The sequence below is a fragment of the Pantherophis guttatus genome, chromosome 13, assembly GCF_059756535.1.
Source record: "Pantherophis guttatus breed Tessera chromosome 13, ASM5975653v1, whole genome shotgun sequence".
NCBI classification, from domain to species: domain Eukaryota; kingdom Metazoa; phylum Chordata; class Lepidosauria; order Squamata; family Colubridae; genus Pantherophis; species Pantherophis guttatus.
The window spans coordinates 9,823,126-9,841,391 of NC_142075.1; the positions used below are offsets into that span (position 1 = coordinate 9,823,126).

Below are 18,266 nucleotides of genomic sequence, written 5' to 3' on the forward strand. Positions count from 1 at the left end.
CTTCCTTCCCTCTGTCCCTTCTTCCTTTTTCTCTTCTTCCTTCCTTCTTTCTTCCTTCCTTCTTTTCTTCCCTCCTTCTACCTCCTTCCTCTCTTTCTTCTCTGTCCTTCCTCTCTTTTCTTTCCTTTTCTCTCCCTTTCTTCTTCCTTCCTTCCCTCCATTCCTCCCTCTGTCCCTCCCTATCTCTGCCCTTCTTCCTTTCTATCCCTCCTTCCTCTTTCTCTCCTTCCTTCCTTCCTTCCTTCCTTCCTTCCTTCCTTCCTTCCTTCCTTCCTTTTCTTTTTGTCTTTTCCTTCTTTCCCTCCCTCCCTCCTTCCTCTCTCTTTCTCTGGCCATCCTTTTTTTTCTCTCCTTTTCTCTCCTTCCTTCCTTCCCTCCCTCCCTCTCCCTCCCTCTCTCCCTCAAATGTGATTCTAACGTAAGCAAGAAACAAAAGTATCTGTGCTAAAAACTAAAAATGCATTACATCGAAGGACATTCCCATGTCAATATCTAATGGGCCAGCCCAATGTTTCAGTTTTTCATGTTGTTCACCTTGTTGCTACAGAGATTTCCCACCCATACTCCCCTTGTTATCTTCCTAAAGATGTCTTTGGCCAGACTTTCCCCAACCTTCAGCCTCTGTCTCCAAGCTTGTATCAATGTCCAGTTGAAGCCATTTAGATTCCCACTGGAAGAAGAGGAAGAGGAAGAGGAAGAGGAAGAGGAAGAGGAAGAAGAAGAAGAAGAAGAAGAAGAAGAAGAAGAAGAAGAAGAAGAAGAAGAAGAAGAAGAAGAAGAAGAAGAAGAAGAAGAAGAAGGCGGCAAACTATTAAAGGGAATCAGTCAGCATCATCTCTCATTAATTAACAGCTTCAGGCGATTTCAGGATGACCTTCACGTTTGTCCTTAAGATGGTTTGAAGTGAGCCTGCAGCTTTGCCAATGTTTCTTGATTTTTTTTCCCCTTTGTTCAAGTTTTTCCATCTTCAGTCTTTGGAAAACAGCAGGAGAAGCAGATATAGTTCAAAGTAAAGATAAATCGGCATCTCCTTTTTCAACCAGCTTCCTTGCTGCTGTTTGAACTGCTGCAAGAGAAATCCAAATGCTGTATTCACCTGTCTCAAAGTTTTGGGAAACAAAAGCCAAGAAGCCCACTAAAAATGGCATCCTTCGTTCATTTATTCGTTGTTAATGTGCCTCTGCGTTTTCAGTTGCATGACTCTAAAGCAATGTCCCCCAATCTTTTGGGTACCAGGGACCGGTTTGGGGGCGAGAGTTTTTTCCCCAACGGACCTGAAGGGGCATAATTTTGCGTGCTGCCTGCTTGCCTCCCCCGGATAGGGTTTCACTTGTTTGCGTGGCCTGGTTTCTGGCAATACGTGGCCCGGTGCTAGTCTGCAGCCCTGGGATTGGGGACTCCTGCTCTAAAGGCAGCTTTTCTCAACCTTGGTAATGAGGGAAGGAAACCCCCCCCCCCTTAGAAGAATGAAATATTTTGAGAAATATTAAAAAGGCAGAATATTCTATTTCCCTAAAGGAGGGATGGAGAAACATGCTCTTGGAGACAGAAAGATAACATCCCCCACCTTCCTTAATAGCCCCCAGCAGATTTTTTTGCCTATTAAGAAAGACTGGGCCATCCTATCTATTTTTATTTTTTTTAATTTGATTTATATGCCGCCCTTCTCCGGAGACTCAGGGCGGCTTACAATGCGTTAAGCAATAGCCTTCATACTTTTGTATATTTTTACAAAGTCAGCTTATTGCCCCCACAAACTGAGTCCTCAATTTACCTACCTTAGAAAGGATGGAAGGCTGAGTCAATTTTGAGCCTGGCAAGATTCAAACTTACTAATTGCAGACAGCTGGAGTTAAATTACAATGCATTAGTCTGCTGAGCTATCCAGGCTCCTCTATATCCTATCTATAAAACAAAAGACCTTCAACTCCAGGATGATGGGATTAAGACATGACCCTACCCTATCACGACATAATAGGATTAACCCACTAGCAGCAGAGCTCACCACATTGCACAATCTCCTAAGGGCATTGCATCAGAGTTCAAACTTCAACCAAACGTGAGACTTCAGACAACTTACAGAGCCAGCTATGACCCTTACAACAAGCAACAGAATACATGTTCTTGCACAGGAACAGGGAGCTCAAGTGTAAAGCCCAAGAGAAGGTATAAATACCCCTTACTCTCAACTCCCTGTTGCAGCTGCCCAGGACCTCAAACCCACGTGGGTTCTGCTTCATCATTAAACCATCTTTCCAATCAGCACCCATGTTTCCAGTGTCTTTCTCCCGGCTTGGAACTGAACCAGATGGATATTTCTTCCAACAGTAACTTTAAGATGGATGGATCTCAACTCCTAGGACCGTGATGGCGAACTTATGGCACGCATGCCACAGCTGGCACATAGAGCCCTCTTTCTGGGCACGCGAGCCATCGCCCAGCTCAGCTCCACTGCGCATGCGCCCGTGTGCCTCCTGCCAGCCAGCTGATTTTTGGGATGCGCACAGGGTGGGGCACATGCGGGAGACACATGCACATGCGCAGGGGGGGCATGCATGCATGCGCGGGAGCAGGGGGAGCGTTTGCATGCACGGGGGCATGGGGAGCATGGGGGGTGCAGTGTCCCCCCCGGCCCCTTTTTGGGCCCAGGAGGCTGCAGGGAGGCCTGCTAGGCCAAAAATGAAGTGCGGAGGGGTCGCAGATGCATATGCGGGGGGGTTGGGGTTAGCGGGGGGACCATGCGTGCATGTGCAGGGGGTGCATTGCCTTATGGGTGCTGGCACACACATGCGCTACTGCGCATGAGTGTGTGCGCACTTTTGGCACACAACAAGAAAAGTTAGCCATCACTGTCCTAGGATTCCCCAGCCAGTATAGGAATGAAAGCTTTAAGCTTGCTAACATGCTATCATTGTTGACATTTTAAAACAGTAGCAATGTTTATATTAACAAATCCATTAAAGTGTTCACAAGAGTTAAAGTTCCTTCAGTTCAATTTAATTCTAGCCTTGGGAAAATGAGCCGGTGCATGTCAAGTTTTCAGTTGTATCCCACAACAGTGTGATTCAACCAGGAACAAAATTAATAAGTAGAAAAATAACAGTTAAAATTGCAGAACGACAATAAAATCAATAAGTCTGGCCCCATGGTACCATTACAGCTTCAATAAGAATAACACTTTTCTGACTATAAAATTCTAAACCTATTAATGTTATATCTCTTGCCATCTGACTTTGCTGGTAAGATTTACAACAAAACAGTTCTACCAGCTACCTCTGCAAACTGCCAGGTGCAGGCCATAATTTGGAAAATGTTACACTATTCTAATGAGTAGAATTAGACTGATCATAAGAATCAAACGTGTTTGTATACATACACACACACACACACACACACACACACACACCCTGTTTCCCCTAAAATAAGACACCTCCTGATAATAAGCTCAATCAGACTTTTGAGAGCATGTGCTAAAAATAAGCCCTCCTTGAAAATAAGCCCTTCCTGAAAATATTTAAATGCATGCACAGCTAGTCCCCGCCATTTCGTCTGGTTAGGGTTAGGGCAGGGGTCTGCAACCTTAAACACTCAAAGAGCCATTTGGACCCGTTTCCCACAGAAAAGAAAACACCAGGAGCCACAAAACCCTTCCGGTGCCTGACTATTTCTTGAGTGACTATTTCTTAAACATTCTGTTTTCTTCTGAAACTTTTCTTTTTTTGGATTTACCCATGGTTGGCCTACCGGGGGTTGAAAAGCTCAATAAATCGCGTGCCGGCGGGTGTCGCGTTCTGATGCATATTTTGAGTGACGGGGAGCTGCAGCAGAAGGGTGAAAGAGCCACATGCGGCTCCAGAGCCGCAGGTTGCTGACCCCTGGGTTAGGGAGACAGCTGGAAATCAGGTAGGATGGCAAGAGGAGCCCCATCTTGCTGCATGTGCCCCAAAATAATAAGACATCCCTGAAAATAAGGCCAAGCACTTGTTTTGGGGTTCAAAAAAATATAAGACAGGGTCTTATTCTCGGGGAAACACAGTATATATTTTTATTAAGGATTTATCAGAAAAAAATAAAGAAAAATCAGAGAGAAGTGCAAGAAAAAAAATAGAAAAGAAAGAAAAGATACAAAAAAAGTAGTTTCTTATCTTCTTTGCAGCAGTTTTAAGTACAATTATCAATTTACCCTTTTACTTTATGACTACAACTTAACTCTCTTGTTCTGTAATCTATGCTATCTAAATCAACGAAACCATAAATCATAAATTCATTCCGCCGCCCCCCCCCCCCCCGGCATCATGTAAAAAGTCCAGAAGGGGTTTCCAGTCAGCAATAAATGCAAACATTGTCTTTTCACTGATCAAAGAAGTTAATTTAGCCATCTCGGCAAGTTCTATCAGCGTCATCCACCATTCCTCCATTGTGTGTAATGCCGAATCTTTCCATCTTTGGGCACGCCAAGCCCTTTGATGATCAAACATCAATCGCTTCATGCGTTCTAATGGAAGAAATTCAGAGTTAGTGCCTGCCTTTCTCTGCCTTCCTCTGTCATTGCCTTCAAAAGGTGTGAACGAGTAAGGAAAAAAAATGCAAAAAAAAAAGGGGGCTACTAATTCGCAGAATGAGAGAGGAGGAGGTGGTGGAAATACCTCTCCCACGGAGCATCTGTTGTGTGTGTAAATAGATCTTTGTTTGGTTCCTGTCATTTCCAGAGAAGAGAAGGAATAACTTCATCTGCAAACCTAGAGAATTTGGTTTCCACATTGCCCTAGTTGGGAGAGTATACTGAAGAAATGGCTACTGGCTATGTGGTCACAACTCGTTCAGAAATTAATCATGTAGGCCAACTTCAGAATCTGGGTGGTGAGTGATTACTAGGCAGAGAAAGCCAGCTGGAGGCTGAAACCTATGAAGAATGATTGCATGAATTGGGTATGTCTAACCTAGGGAAAAGGGACGTGGTGGCTCAGTAGCTAAGATGCTGAGCTTGTTGATTGAAAGGTCAGCAGTTCGAATCCCTAGTGACGCGTAACGGGGTGAGCTCCTGCTACTTGTCCCAGCTTCGGCCAACCTAGCAGTTCGAAAGCACATAAAAAAGGCAAGTAGAAAAATAGAGACCACCTTTGGTGGGAAGGTAACAGTGTCCCGTGTGCCTTTGGCATTGAGTCATGCCGGCCACATGAGCATGGAGATGTCTTCAGACACCGCTGGCTCTTCGGCTTTGAAATGGAGATGAGCACCACCTCCTAGAGTTGGGAACGACTAGCACATATGTGTGAGGGGAACCTTTACCTTTACCTTAATCTAGGGAAAAAACAGACTAGGGGTGACATGATAGCAGTCTTGCAATATCTCAGGGGCTGCAACAAAGAAGAAGTCAACCTATTTTCCAAAACACCACAAGGCAAGACAAGAAGCAATAAATGGAAACTAATCAAGGAGAGAAGCAACCTAGAATTGAGGAGATATTTCCTAACCCTGAGAACAATCAACCAGTGGAACAGCTTGCCTTCAGAGGTTGTGGGTGCTTCATCACTGGAGGCTTTTAAGAAGAGATCTGAAATGATGTAGGGTTTCCTGCTTATGCAGGGGGTTGGACTAGAAGTCCTCCAAGGTCACTTCCAATTCCGTTATTCTATTATTTTGTTAATTCTTATCCCACTGGGGTATATGTGCTTACTCCTTGTGCTTACTCAGCTCATGCATGTACTCTTGGGGGCCACTAAAATGCATCCTCTTCTTGATACTATCTTCCCTCCAGCAAATATGAAAACTACCTGGCTTTTTGTACTTGTGTTTAGTCTCAAGTGAAGAATTCGAGTGAGATCACCTCTTGCCAGGGGACTTTTTCAATGCTATCCCACAAAGAGCTGTCTTCTCCTTGGGAAATGGTTGGAGGACTTCTCAAAGAAATTCAGAGAAAACTATTGCCTGATTTCTCTGGTCCTAATTCAGATGGAGAAATCAAAAAAGGCTGTTGGGGTTGTCTTCCAGCATGAACCCAACCTTTGAAGTTGTCCGCATAACCAAAGGAACCGAAGCAACCATCAGCCGTCAAGTCCTTGTGATGTTGTGGACAGCAGTAATTATTCTGCACTTTGGAAGAACTCTCGGCCGTGAACTGGAGAATCGGTTCAAAGCCCAACTCTAGGCAGGTGGGTCACAAGTTGACCCCCAGGTTCTATGCTACAGAATGTCCAGGAGCAACTATCTACAGAAGTGGCCAAAATTGTGGAAACCTTTTGGAAAAAGTGTACTTTCTAAAACTAGAAAATAATACTACTTTTTTTTTTGAGTAGTACCATACAATTATATATCAATGGAAAGATAATTTAATCAAGAATGTAATGCAGTAACTTTTATGAAGGATTTGCTCTTAGAATAGCAGTTACAGTATAAAGAAGAAAAGTGAAACACTTGGCAAAAACAAGATATATAAAAATGACCACCCTGTCAGTTAATACTTAGTTGGGTAACCTTTATTTATTTATTTATTTATTTATTTATTTATTTATTTATTTATTTATTTATTTATTTATTTATTTATTTATTGGTTCAATTTATATGCCGCTCTTTTCTGGAGACTCAGGGCGGCTTACAATGTGTTAAGCAATAGCCTTCATACTTTTGTATATACCTGCTTAGTAGGGCTTTCGGGCTCCCCCCACCCCAAGCGGTGTTCTTTTTTATACAAAGTCAGCTTATTGCCCCCACAATCCGGGTCCTCATTTTACCTACCTCGGAAGGATGGAAGGCTGAGTCAACCTTTAGCATGAATTACGGCCTTACAACGTCTTCCCATGGAGTGAACCAAGTCTTTTAGTTCTGCAGCTGTTACAATATGAAACCAAGATTGAAGGATGGCTTCTATTCACTGGGTTTTATTGCTGGGTCACCTCTGACTAACCAGTTTCTTTAGTCGGCTCCATAGATTTTCAATTGGGTGAAGGTCTGGGCTATTCCCAGGCCATTCCAGCAGTGGAATAGGATTATCTTGAAACTCCAAAAAAAAAGTGGTGTTATTAGCCATCAAACCTCAAAAAGACACTTTTCCCAAAAGGTTTCCACAATTTTGGCCACTACTGTACTATCTTCATTTAGGAGATGGAGGAGAACAAGCTTGTGTTGAAAGCTTTTTTGTTTGTTTGTTTGTTTGTTTTTTGATGTCATGATGATACGGAAACCGTTATGACCAATTGTTCTCTGCTTGCACCCAACTCCTGGAGGCCACAGTTACTGTCTCCTCTGAATCCACTGATCTCCCCTGTGGCTAATGCAGTTCATTATATCCCAACTATCTTTCCATAGGGAGACACGTCCTTTCATTATCTACTACAGCAGCATGAAAATGTAGGACAAGTACGGATTATCTGGATCTTTAAAGAGGAGGCTGTTCCCACTGCCTGGAGAGGGACATTAGAAACTATTTCAGGATCTGGAGAAGCCACTGGGCAGGCATCCGTGGCTTGTCCTCTGATTAGTTCTTGTTCAGCTTCTAGGAAACGGGAATTTCAAGTCTGTGAATTTTTGGTTTTTTTTATGCTTGTGACGCCTGCTTGTTTGGGGATAATAGAAATACTTGTTTAAGCTGATCAGTTCAGATAGAATAGCATGCAATTACGACAAACAATGAAAATTCCCAACTCAACAGGTATGGGGATGGATGAATTCGGCAGCTTCCTTTTCCTATAAATTGGATTTCTTTTCTTTTTTTAAAAAAAATCACAAGCCCTCCTGTCTTCTCTCCAGGTTACAAAAAGAAAACCTTACAGTGTTCCAAGTTCTTGTTTTAAAACGAGTCAGATTTAAGCGGGACAGTTATTCCTAACATGGAACGTAGCAGGTTTTATACAGGTGGACCTGGTGGTGGAATTCAATTTTTTTTTTACTACTGGTTCTGTGGGCATGGCTTGATGGGCATGGTGTGGCTTGGTGGGCGTGGCAGGGGAGGGATACTGCAAAATCTCCATTCCCACCTCACTCCAGGGGAAGGATACTGCAAAATCCCCATTCCCTCCCCATTCCAAGGGAAAATACTGCAAAATCTCCATTCCCACCTCACTCCAGGGGAAGGATACTGCAAAATCCCCATTCCCTCCCCACTCCAGGGGAAGGATACTACAAAATCCGCATTCCCTCCCCACTCCTGGGGGAAGGATACTGCAAAATCCCCATTCCCTCCCCATTCCAAGGGAAAATACTGCAAAATCTCCATTCCTACCCCACTCCAGGGGAAGGATACTGCAAAATCCCCATTCCCTCCCCACTCCTGGGGGAAGAATACTGCAAAATCTCCATTCCCACCCCATTCCAAGGGAAAATACTGCAAAATCTCCATTCCTACCCCACTCCAGGGGGGAGAAAATTGCAAAATCTCCATTCCCACCCCACTCTGGGGCCAGCCAGAGGTGGTATTTGCCAGTTCTCCGAAGTACTCAAAATTTCCGCTACCGGTTCTCCAGAACCTGCTGAATCGCATCCCTGAGATGGGATGCGATTCAGACGTGAATTTAAATTAAATGCTTCTAGCATCGCGTAGATGCTGCCTGAATCTTTAGTTGCTAAGCATACAAAATATTCCTGACTACATGGACACAATCTATTTCTATCACCCCCCCCCCCCACACACACACTGGAATATATCTTAAAATGTGTGTCGTTGCTTTTTTTTCATGTGCACAAAAGAAGGAAAGGTTAAAATGACATAGATCAGCATCAGCTAGTCAACACTGCCCAATCTCAGAAGGTTGAAAGAAGGAGGAGGAGGAGGAAGATTATTTATGCACAAAAATGGAAAGCCATTGTATTCCCACAGTGGACGAATGGTTGCAAAAGTTGATGGAATTAACTTTTAACTGGAATTAGAGATGGAATTAACTGAATTAACTGGAATTAGAGATGGCTAAATTGACTGCTTTTGATTAAAGAAAAGAACACCATGAATTTTGTTTCTCCTTGGAAACTGTTCCTGGACTTTGTGCTTGAAGTGGGGGAAAAAAATGAAACTCTGATTTCGGGTTTTGCTGAGTAGATAGATTTGTTGTTATAGAAATAATGTCCATTCAATGACCACATAAACCCTTGCGGGGTGGAGTCTGGGCAACCGAATGGAGCTAAATGTTGACTGACCGGATGCCCTTCCTATCGCAATGTGGAGTTATATTCAGCAGATATATTCTCATCGTACCCAGAGAGAGAAATATCTGCCTCTACCTAGGATCGAACTCACAGCCTCCTGACTGTGAGGCGAGAGCTCCATCTCTAGGCCACCGCACCACTTGTTTGTTGTTATAGAAATGGATAAGTCAAAGTACTACCTGTACTTTGTTTCTCACCCTTTTCACCTGTCTCTTTTCACCTGCCTTTCAACATCTAATAAATTTTAACTGCCTTCTGTGCAAAATCAAACCCATCAGAACGTGGAACTTGGACAGTTTGCAAACAGCTTCCCTTTTAATCCACAGCTTTCCATCTGTTGAGATTTCTGTCTGTTGATAGTTTTGCAAAGATGCCATCAATCCTTTTTGATAGCATGTCACACGGAGGGGGCAGGATTTTAATGAGTTCCTCAACCATTTACAATGAACATATTTTTTTCCAATTATAGAGAAATACATTTTCAATATATTGGTTGGTAATTTCAGATGGGGTGTGTTTGGGAGCAATTAATCATTTGGTTTTTATTTTTGTATCTCTCTCCCTAAATTGTATAGCGCACACACATACACACCTTCTACTGTGTTTCCCCGTAAATAAGACCCTGTCTTATATTTTTTTGAACCCCAAAATAAGCACTTGGCCTTATTTTGGGGGAGGACTTATTATTTTGGGGTGCATGGAGGAAACCAGAGGAAATGGTGGGGACCGGCTGCGTGTCCATTTAAATATTTTCAGGGAGGGCTTATTTTCAGGGGGGGCTTATTTTAGTGCATGCGCTCAAAAGCCCAATTGGGCTTATTAACAGGGGATGTCTTATTTTAGGGGAAACAGGGTAGTGTTGTTGTTATTAGTTGCAAAGTCGTGTCCGACCCATCGCGACCCCGTGGACAACGTTCCTCCAGGCCTTCCTGTCCTCTCCCATCCTCTGGAGTCCATTTAAGCTCACGCCGACTGCTTCGGTGACTCCATCCAGCCACTTCGCTCTCTCTCCTTCTTTTGCCCTCAGTCGTTCCCAGTATTAGGCTCTTCTCCAGTGAGTCCTTCCTTCTCATTAGGTGGCCAAAGCGTTTGAGTTTCATCTTCAGGATCTGGCCTTCTAAAGAGCAGTCAGGGTTGATCTCATCTAGGACTGACCGGTTTGATCGCCTTGCAGTCCAAGGGACTTGCAGGAGTCTTCTCCAGCACCATCCTTCTAGTGTAGGAGCCCTAAATTTACAGGGAAAAAAATTCTTATGGCATCTTGTGACAATAAAGTTGTTGTTGTTGTTGTTGTTGTTGTTGTTATTATTATTATTATCATCTTCCTATTTCCAAGTAATTTCTTTTCTGTATTTTAGCCTAGCATTCCACTGGTACATTGGTGAAAATGCCTTCTTGGATGTTGCCAATGAAAAAAAAACTTCAGCTGTTAATAGGCAGGGCTAAGTATGCCCTTTTCATTGAATTACAAGAAACTCCCCAAAGAAATTTGGTCCCTGGAATTGCTCACTAGCATCCTGAGAGCTGAGCTGAACCCAACAACCAGGAAGAATTAAATTATAAATAGTTGAATTATCCAATCTGGAACCTTATCTAGGAAGGTGAATCAATCATGATGCATCTGTACCCCCAATGCATATTTGCTTATTAAAATAACACCTGGTCTCCCTCTGTTTCATCCTATATATTCCATTTTTGCTGTCTTCCAGATGCTTAGTTAACTAGCTTTAACGAGGATGAAACGGCCTCCTTGAGATTCCATTTCATTTCTTGAAGTTCTGGCTATTGATCTCTTTGTTCCTCCAGAGTCCAGTCTCGGGGGAAGGCCACTGATCTCTTTGTGTCCCTTTGTTTTGAAGTCTATAACTCAAGGCCTCCATTGTGGACAGGATCTCTGAGTCACAGCGTTAAAAAGCTCCTGGGGTTTGTTTGATCCACAGTTCGTTTTACCCATTCTTTACAGGGTTTATATTTCCTGCTCCGGTGACTCTTCCATATGGCAGAGCAAAACAAACACACTCAGTTCACCTCCCTTGTAAACCACCTGGCCTCTCCATCATCACTCAGCCAAAAGCTTTTTTTGGTGTGGTGTTTTTTTTGGGGGGGGGATACATACAAGCAATATTGTCAACAATGATAAAGTAAGATGTCCCCGTTTTGAACTGGTAGCTATAAAGCCGAAAGGCTGGTGTTTGCGCCACTCTCTGGCCATTTGAAAAGTCAGATCCGACTTGGAAACAAATAAATAAATAAATATACAGGCAATCAGCGGTGTTGTGATGCCTACCAGAATCCTTCCTTCTTTGCAGTTGACAGTTAGTAATAGGGAACCAGAGAAAGCTGGGCCTTTAACACTCAGTCAGGCTGCAGCTAGGATAATGAAGCAGGAGAAAAAAACTGCTGCCCTCCAATCAGGACACAGAGTTGCAGGCTAACCAGCATACGTCAGCAGCAGCGAACATAGAAAAGCGACAACTCTGATCTCGCAACATACCCACAGCTTCTAAACTGAAAGTAGGGGCCCGATGATGACAAATTAGAGAGCTTGTCGAAACGTTGCCAAAAAGAAAACTTTTAAAGTGTTGGTTAGGATTTTAGCCAGAGTCTCAAAAGACCTTACAAAGTGTTTTGTTGGGATTTTGGAGGATTTTAAGTTGGGATTTTAGCCAGGATTTTAAGTATTTCAATTAACAGACTTTTAATGATGCGGGAAAACACCCGAGATTTTAACTTTTTACATATAAATTCTGAGCTTTGCATCCTATTATTTTTCCCCTTCATTTTCTAAATTCCTTATCTCCCCCCCTCCCCCAGATCTCCGAACCGGAGAACTGGACAGTGAAACGTTCTGACTATCTTTTGACTTTTCAGATCAAGATTATACAGTTTATGGTACAACTTCTGTCCTGCAATCATTGCTGTACCTGTGGATGTTTGCAGGAGAGGTGTGTAGGGGACAAATCAGCATCGTGATATCATGATGTGAGTTCCAAGTTTTCTGCACTTGTGTGATCTGTCCCCGTCCACACACACACACAAACACAGCCAGCCGAGGGTTAAGGAAGCACTTGGAACACACCCAGGTCTTTATCTCCAACTTGGCAGCGATATACACACTGTCTGCCAAGTGCTTTTATTTCCACAGAAAACAGAAAGATAATATACTCAGCGTACAAGAGTCCAACAGAATTAATATTCCTCTCAGCAGTTTCGGACGAGGCTTTAGTGACTATCCAAGGTTTATTTTTGTTCGTCACAGGGATCGCTGGCCACCACCCTCTATTATATAGTCTCTGGGGTGTGGTCCAGTGACTCAGTTCTAATCCCTAGCACGCCTCCTGAGCTGCTGCAATCGTTTATCACGCCTTCGGAGGCGTGCGTCCAGGAATGACGTCTCTCCCTCACTCTCATCCGAGACACCTGTCTCCCGGCTAATCTCCTCTCCCTCGGCCGGCTCCTGAGACAGTGCCAGAGGGGAGGGGCCTGGAGAGGGAGGCCTGGCTGACTCCTCTTCCTCATGCTCGGAGCTTTCTTCCTCCGATGGGATAGGCTCAGAGGGCGGGGCCACAACATTGTGTCTCGATTTGCAGACACATGCATAAGGGACAGAGTTTGCACGATGACCCTGATTTGGTCATTTCAATAAGCCTATAGATTCTGCAGACACTTATTTCAATAAACCTGTAGATTTTGCAGATATTTCTGATCCCTTCAAGCCATTGGTCCCTTCACATGCATTTCATGGTCAAATCCTTGCAATGCTCTGGATGCTGCAGAATCTGGCCTCTATCTGGAGGACTAGGAACTTGGTTCAGTTGATCAGCAAACAGTATAACAGGGTCCCACTTAACCAACTCAAATCTGGAAGAGAAGATTATATAGAAGTTGATGATTTCCTTACAGATTATCGGAACTAGGTAACATTATCAGTGCTAACAAGAAAACATTAAAGCTCAGAAAGCATCGAGGACCCCATATTTCAACCCTGAGCTACAAATATTCTCCTTTATTAGTTGGTAATTTGTCAGTCTTTTAAGAAAGTTCTCTTCTCAAGTCCAACCCCTAGTCCTTCCCCTCCACCCCAATGTCAGCAATCATGAATGTCAGGGGATTTCCAGAACTTCAGGCAGGCTGTTTTTACACTTTACCTGAAATTGCAAAAGATTGATCCTGGAAAAGTATACCTTGGGATTGTGATTCCCACCCATGTTCCTCTTTTTTTTCCCCTCCTCAATCTTTCTCTTTTTTCCTTCTCTCCTTCTTCTTTTGCTTTAGCATCCTCTAGTGGTAGGATCTTAGGAGGAAAAAGGCTTCAAAATTTCCTTCATAGGAATAGCCAATGATTAGTCCAATTTTGCACTGGGTTTATTTAATACATTAATTTCCCTCAAATTAATACTCAATAGTAGTAACTGTGAGAGGGATCTTGGAGTCCTAGTGGACAACCGTTTAAATATGAGCCAGCCATGTGCAACAGCTGCCGAAAAAGCCAACACAGTTCTAGGCTGCGTAAACAGAGGGATAGAATCGAGATCACATGAAGTGTTAATACCACTTTATAATGCCTTGGTAAGGCCACACTTTGAATCCTGCATTCAGTTTTGGTCGCCACGATGTAAAAAAGATGTTGAGACGCTAGAAAGAGTGCGGAGAAGAGCAACAAAGATGATGAGGGGACTGGAGGCTAAAACATATGAAGAACGGTTGCAGGAACTGGGTATGTCTAGTTTAATGAAGAGAAGGACTAGGGGAGACATGATAGCAGTGTTCCAATATCTCAGGGGCTGCCACAAAGAAGAGGGAGTCAAGCTATTCTCCAAAGCACCTGAGGGCAGGAGAAGAAGCAATGGGTGGAAACTAATCAAGGAGAGAAGCAACTTAGAACTAAAGAGAAATTTCCTGACAGTTAGAACAATTAACTAATGGAACAATTTGCCTCCAGAAGTTGTGGATGCTCCAACACTGGAAGTTTTTAAGAATATGTTGGATAACCATTTTTCTGAAGTGATGTAGGGTTTGCTGCCTGGGCAGGGGGTTGGACTAGAAGACCTCCAAGGTCCCTTCCAACTCTGTTATTCTAATTCTAATTCTAAAAAAATGGAGCCCCTCCAGGCACCTTGTAATCTGATCTTCTCTTACCTGATCGGGTCCAAACTCCAGGTCTGAAATTTGTCCGTCATACAAATAGTCCTTGACTTACAACAGCAATTGGGACCAGAATTTTTGTTGCTATGCAAGGTGATTATTCAATGGGTTGCACCCAATTTTATCAGATTTTATGGCATAGTTGTTAAGTGAATCACTGCAGTTAAGTAAGGATCATAGTCATTAAACGAACCTGACCTCTCCAATTGACTTTGCTTGTCAGAAGCTTTCTGGGAAGGTCACAACTGTTGACTTATATACCGGTTGTCAAGTCCCTGATTTTGATCATGTGACCATGAGGATTCTGGGACAATCATGTGATATTATGTGCTAGTCATTCCCGACTAGGGGGCGCTGCTCATCTCCATTTCAAAGCCGAAGAGCCAGCGCTGTCCGAAGACGTCTCTGTGGTATGTGGCCGGCATGACTCAATGCCAAAGGCGCACGGAACGCTGTTCCCTTCCCACCAAAGGTGGTCCCTATTTTTCTACTTGCATTTTTTACGTGCTTTTGAACTGCTAGGTTGGCAAAAGCTGGGACAAGTAACGGGAGCTCACCCCATTACGCGGCACTAGGGATTCGAACCGCTGAACTGCCGACCTTTCAATTGACAAGCTCAGCGTCTTAGCCACTGAGGCACCGCATCCCTTGCTGGTCCTTGTACTTGCTGGTAAACTGCCTCTGAACATGGAGGATCTATATTCTTACCCCTGAAAAGAATGATCAGGTCTTGTCATCTAAGAAACGCATCCATCATCTATCAAGCAAGAGGCATTGAAAGGGCTGAGTTGCTTGGCATAATTTATCTAGCGACCTTCTAATTAGGATTTTGACTAATCTGCTGGGAGCCGCTGACAATTAATATTGATGAGACCAGAAGAAAGAAATGGGAGGGGGGGGATGGATCAAAAACTAAATTTGATTTAATTTCACAGTAATTTGAATTTAATTAACATGTCTCAATATGATCGTGCTCTGTGTATTTTAAGAGTGTTCTCTTTCCATCACATTAAGAATTACAACTTGGTTGCAATTGGGGTGGGGGGCTATATACATTCAGTGTTTCCGTGGAGCAGGATGGAGTGGGGGAAATGGGACATTCTTAAGTGGTTCATCTCCGCAATAACTTGAAAACAAGAGCAGGACCAAGTGCTCTGTTTGAAGGAGTGATTGCTACTCTGCTCAAAATTATTTACAAAATTAATATATCAGAAGGACAGATTAGAATTTCATTACCCAATTAGGCAACATCATCCATGCTAGAAGGGAGTGGGGTTTGCTCTCTGTTTTGGCACTGATGATGTTGCCTAGTTGGGTAATGAAACATCTGCAAGAAACCAAGATCAGAGAGCACCAAGGACACCTCATTTCAGCCCTGATCTACAAATATTCTCATCTTTTAGAATTCTACTTCCCGCCTTGCAAGATTGGAGGTCCCAGAAAAAAAAAAAAACCTTCCATTTTGTGACCCAAAGATGCTTTTCCAAAAGACAAGTAGACTTTCTTGGTTGCAACACAAGAGCAAAGAAAGACAGAAAACCAAGTTTTCTACCCTACAATATGAAAAAAAACACAAAAGACCAGAAGAGAAAAGACAGTGACACGTCACAGAGAAGTGACCGATGGGTGAGAAATCTGTCTAACAGAGAGCTTACTCAAACAGAAAAGAATGTTTTTATATCAAGAAAGTCCACTTGTCTTTTGGGACAACCATGATCTGGATAATTGTGTTGTGGCCTGCCAGCGGCCAGCAAAGCTGGAAGCAGCGTTGGACAGTGAGGAAGTTGGGGAGGAACTTGGGCCAGTCCTGGGGGCTGGGGAAAGCTTGGACGAGGGCTCTGCATTGGAGGCAGAGAGGGAGCTAGACAGCAGTGAGGCAGAGGAACAGATGGAGGCTGTTCCCAGTGTGTGCATGCACAGAACTGCCAGAAAACAAGAACAACTCAGAAAGCAGGGTTGACTCAGGAGTAAAAGCCACACCTTGGAGGTGATTGGCCCCTCCCATAGGAAACAAAAGAGGAGCGAACAGGGAGTGGGCTTTTGCAGGAAACAATTAGTTCATTCCGTGGCTCTGAGAGACTCTGTGCCAAGTTTTGCCTTGTACTGTGTTTGGAAACTAGTTACCTGGCAGTCTTCCAAGTGAGATAAGGTCTGTGTTGATAAATATTCCTTTGAAAAACTGTTTGGGCAAACCTTGGCTGACTGTGAATGAATGTAATTCACAGTCGTGTAAATAAAAGAGGTTTTTTTTTTTTAAATTTGATTTATATGCCACCCTTCTCCGGAGACTCAGGGTGGCTTACAATGCGCTAAGCAATAGCCTTCATTCTTTTGTATATTTATACAAAGTCAGCTTATTGCCCCCACAACTGGGTCCTCAATTTACCTACCTTAGAAAGGATGGAAGGCTGAGTCAACCTTGAGCCTGGCGAGATTCGAACCTGCAGTAATTGCAGTTTTGCCAGTAATTCCTGCCTCCTGCTTTTTAAACCGAGCCTACGTCAGAACGCATTGAGAATGTCCAATGGTGTGAGTTCCACACTCTCCAGAATGAAGTTTCCCGCCGACACCAGACACGGGACAGTCCCTTTTCTTGCCGTAATCTTCACTGTGTTATTCTGTGTTTCTTTGCAGGGATCCTGTTTACAATGCTGGTGTTTGGACCGGCCTGTGGATTTATCCTGGGATCTTTCTGTACCAAAATCTATGTGGATGCTGTCTTCATTGACACAAGTAAGTAACTTTGCCCCCCCTGGGGTTGCACATAGAGTAAGAAAATTCTTTTAACAACAGGCCATGAAGCGTCAGAAGAGAAAGAAGGAAGAAAAGTTTTGTGTTTTGAAAGATGTGGGTTGAAGCCAGATGTTATGCCTGCTGTCCGGCTTGTTTGAGTTTTATTTATTCCTAGGGGAACATTTAGCTAATCTTAAGTGATCTTGGAAAAAAGTTAAGCAGGATCAGGACTAATAAGGTGGAAAATAACCAGGAAATTGTATATTCAATTGAAAAGTTGAACATCAACCCCACTGCTCTATTGTAGCCAAGAAAATTACAAGAACGTTTTTTTAAAAAATTGTACTTATATTTGCTGCAAAGGAACTCGCAAGCTCCTTCCTTCTGTTCCTTTTTCTTCTTTCTTTCTGCACTTTTGCTTTTTTTCCTTTCTTATTCCTTTCTCTTTTTTTTTTTACTGCCTTTACTCTTTAATAGCTAGATACTATTTAAACAGGCTGCTCGGATATAAGTCTGCTGGAAGAATAGATGATTTCATGAAAGCAGATCAGAAACTCAAAAAATCACGAATGCAGAATTCAGTTTTCTGACCTTTTTTTTTTTTTTTTTTTTTTGCAACACAAGAAAGTTTTGGGGGTGAAAAAATAGTGCAGTTAATGTCAAGCACAAGAAATCAGGAGCCAGAATTAGGTCCAAAATGATATAAGCTTATTTCATGCTACCACTAAACAAGAATCTGATCTCATAAGGGTGAAGGCTAATTGATGGTAGATATGGGTCAATGGAAGATAATGGGTCAAGAGAGGGATGGATTTAGCTCTCTTGTGGGTTCAAAGGGACTCTAAACTGATGACGTGCTTGACTCCTCCCTCGGGTTCAGCCTGGTCATCTACAGAGTAACAGAGTTGGAAGGGACTTTGTAGGTCATCTAGTCCAACCCCCCGCCCAAGCAGGCGACCCAACACCATTTCTGACAGATGGCAATCCAGTCTCTTCTTGAAAGCCTCCAATGATGAAGCTCTCACAACTTCTGAAGGCAACTTCTGTTCCATTGGTTGATGGTTCTCACGGTCAGAAAATTTCTCCTCGTTTCTAGGTTGGATCTCTCCTTGATCAGTTTCCATCCATTATTCCTTGTCTGGCCTTCAGGTGCCTTGGAGAATAGCTTGACCCCCTCCTCTCTGTGGCAGCCCATCAAATATTGGAAGACTGCTATCATGTCTCCCCTGGTCCTTCTCTTTACTAGACTAGCC

At 43.2% G+C, this 18,266-nt stretch overlaps 1 protein-coding gene across 2 annotated transcripts in view; it reads left to right on the forward strand.

Annotated features, from left to right (window-relative positions):
• The window catches only part of SLCO3A1 (solute carrier organic anion transporter family member 3A1), a 247,263-nt gene that overhangs the window by 188,146 nt on the left and 40,851 nt on the right, over nucleotides 1–18,266 (forward strand). For both annotated transcript variants that reach the window (XM_087878316.1, XM_060694783.2), the window contains one exon: nucleotides 16,915–17,013. In XM_087878316.1, coding sequence (XP_087734442.1) covers nucleotides 16,915–17,013 — 99 coding nt within the window. The remainder of the gene's footprint in view (nucleotides 1–16,914; nucleotides 17,014–18,266) is intronic.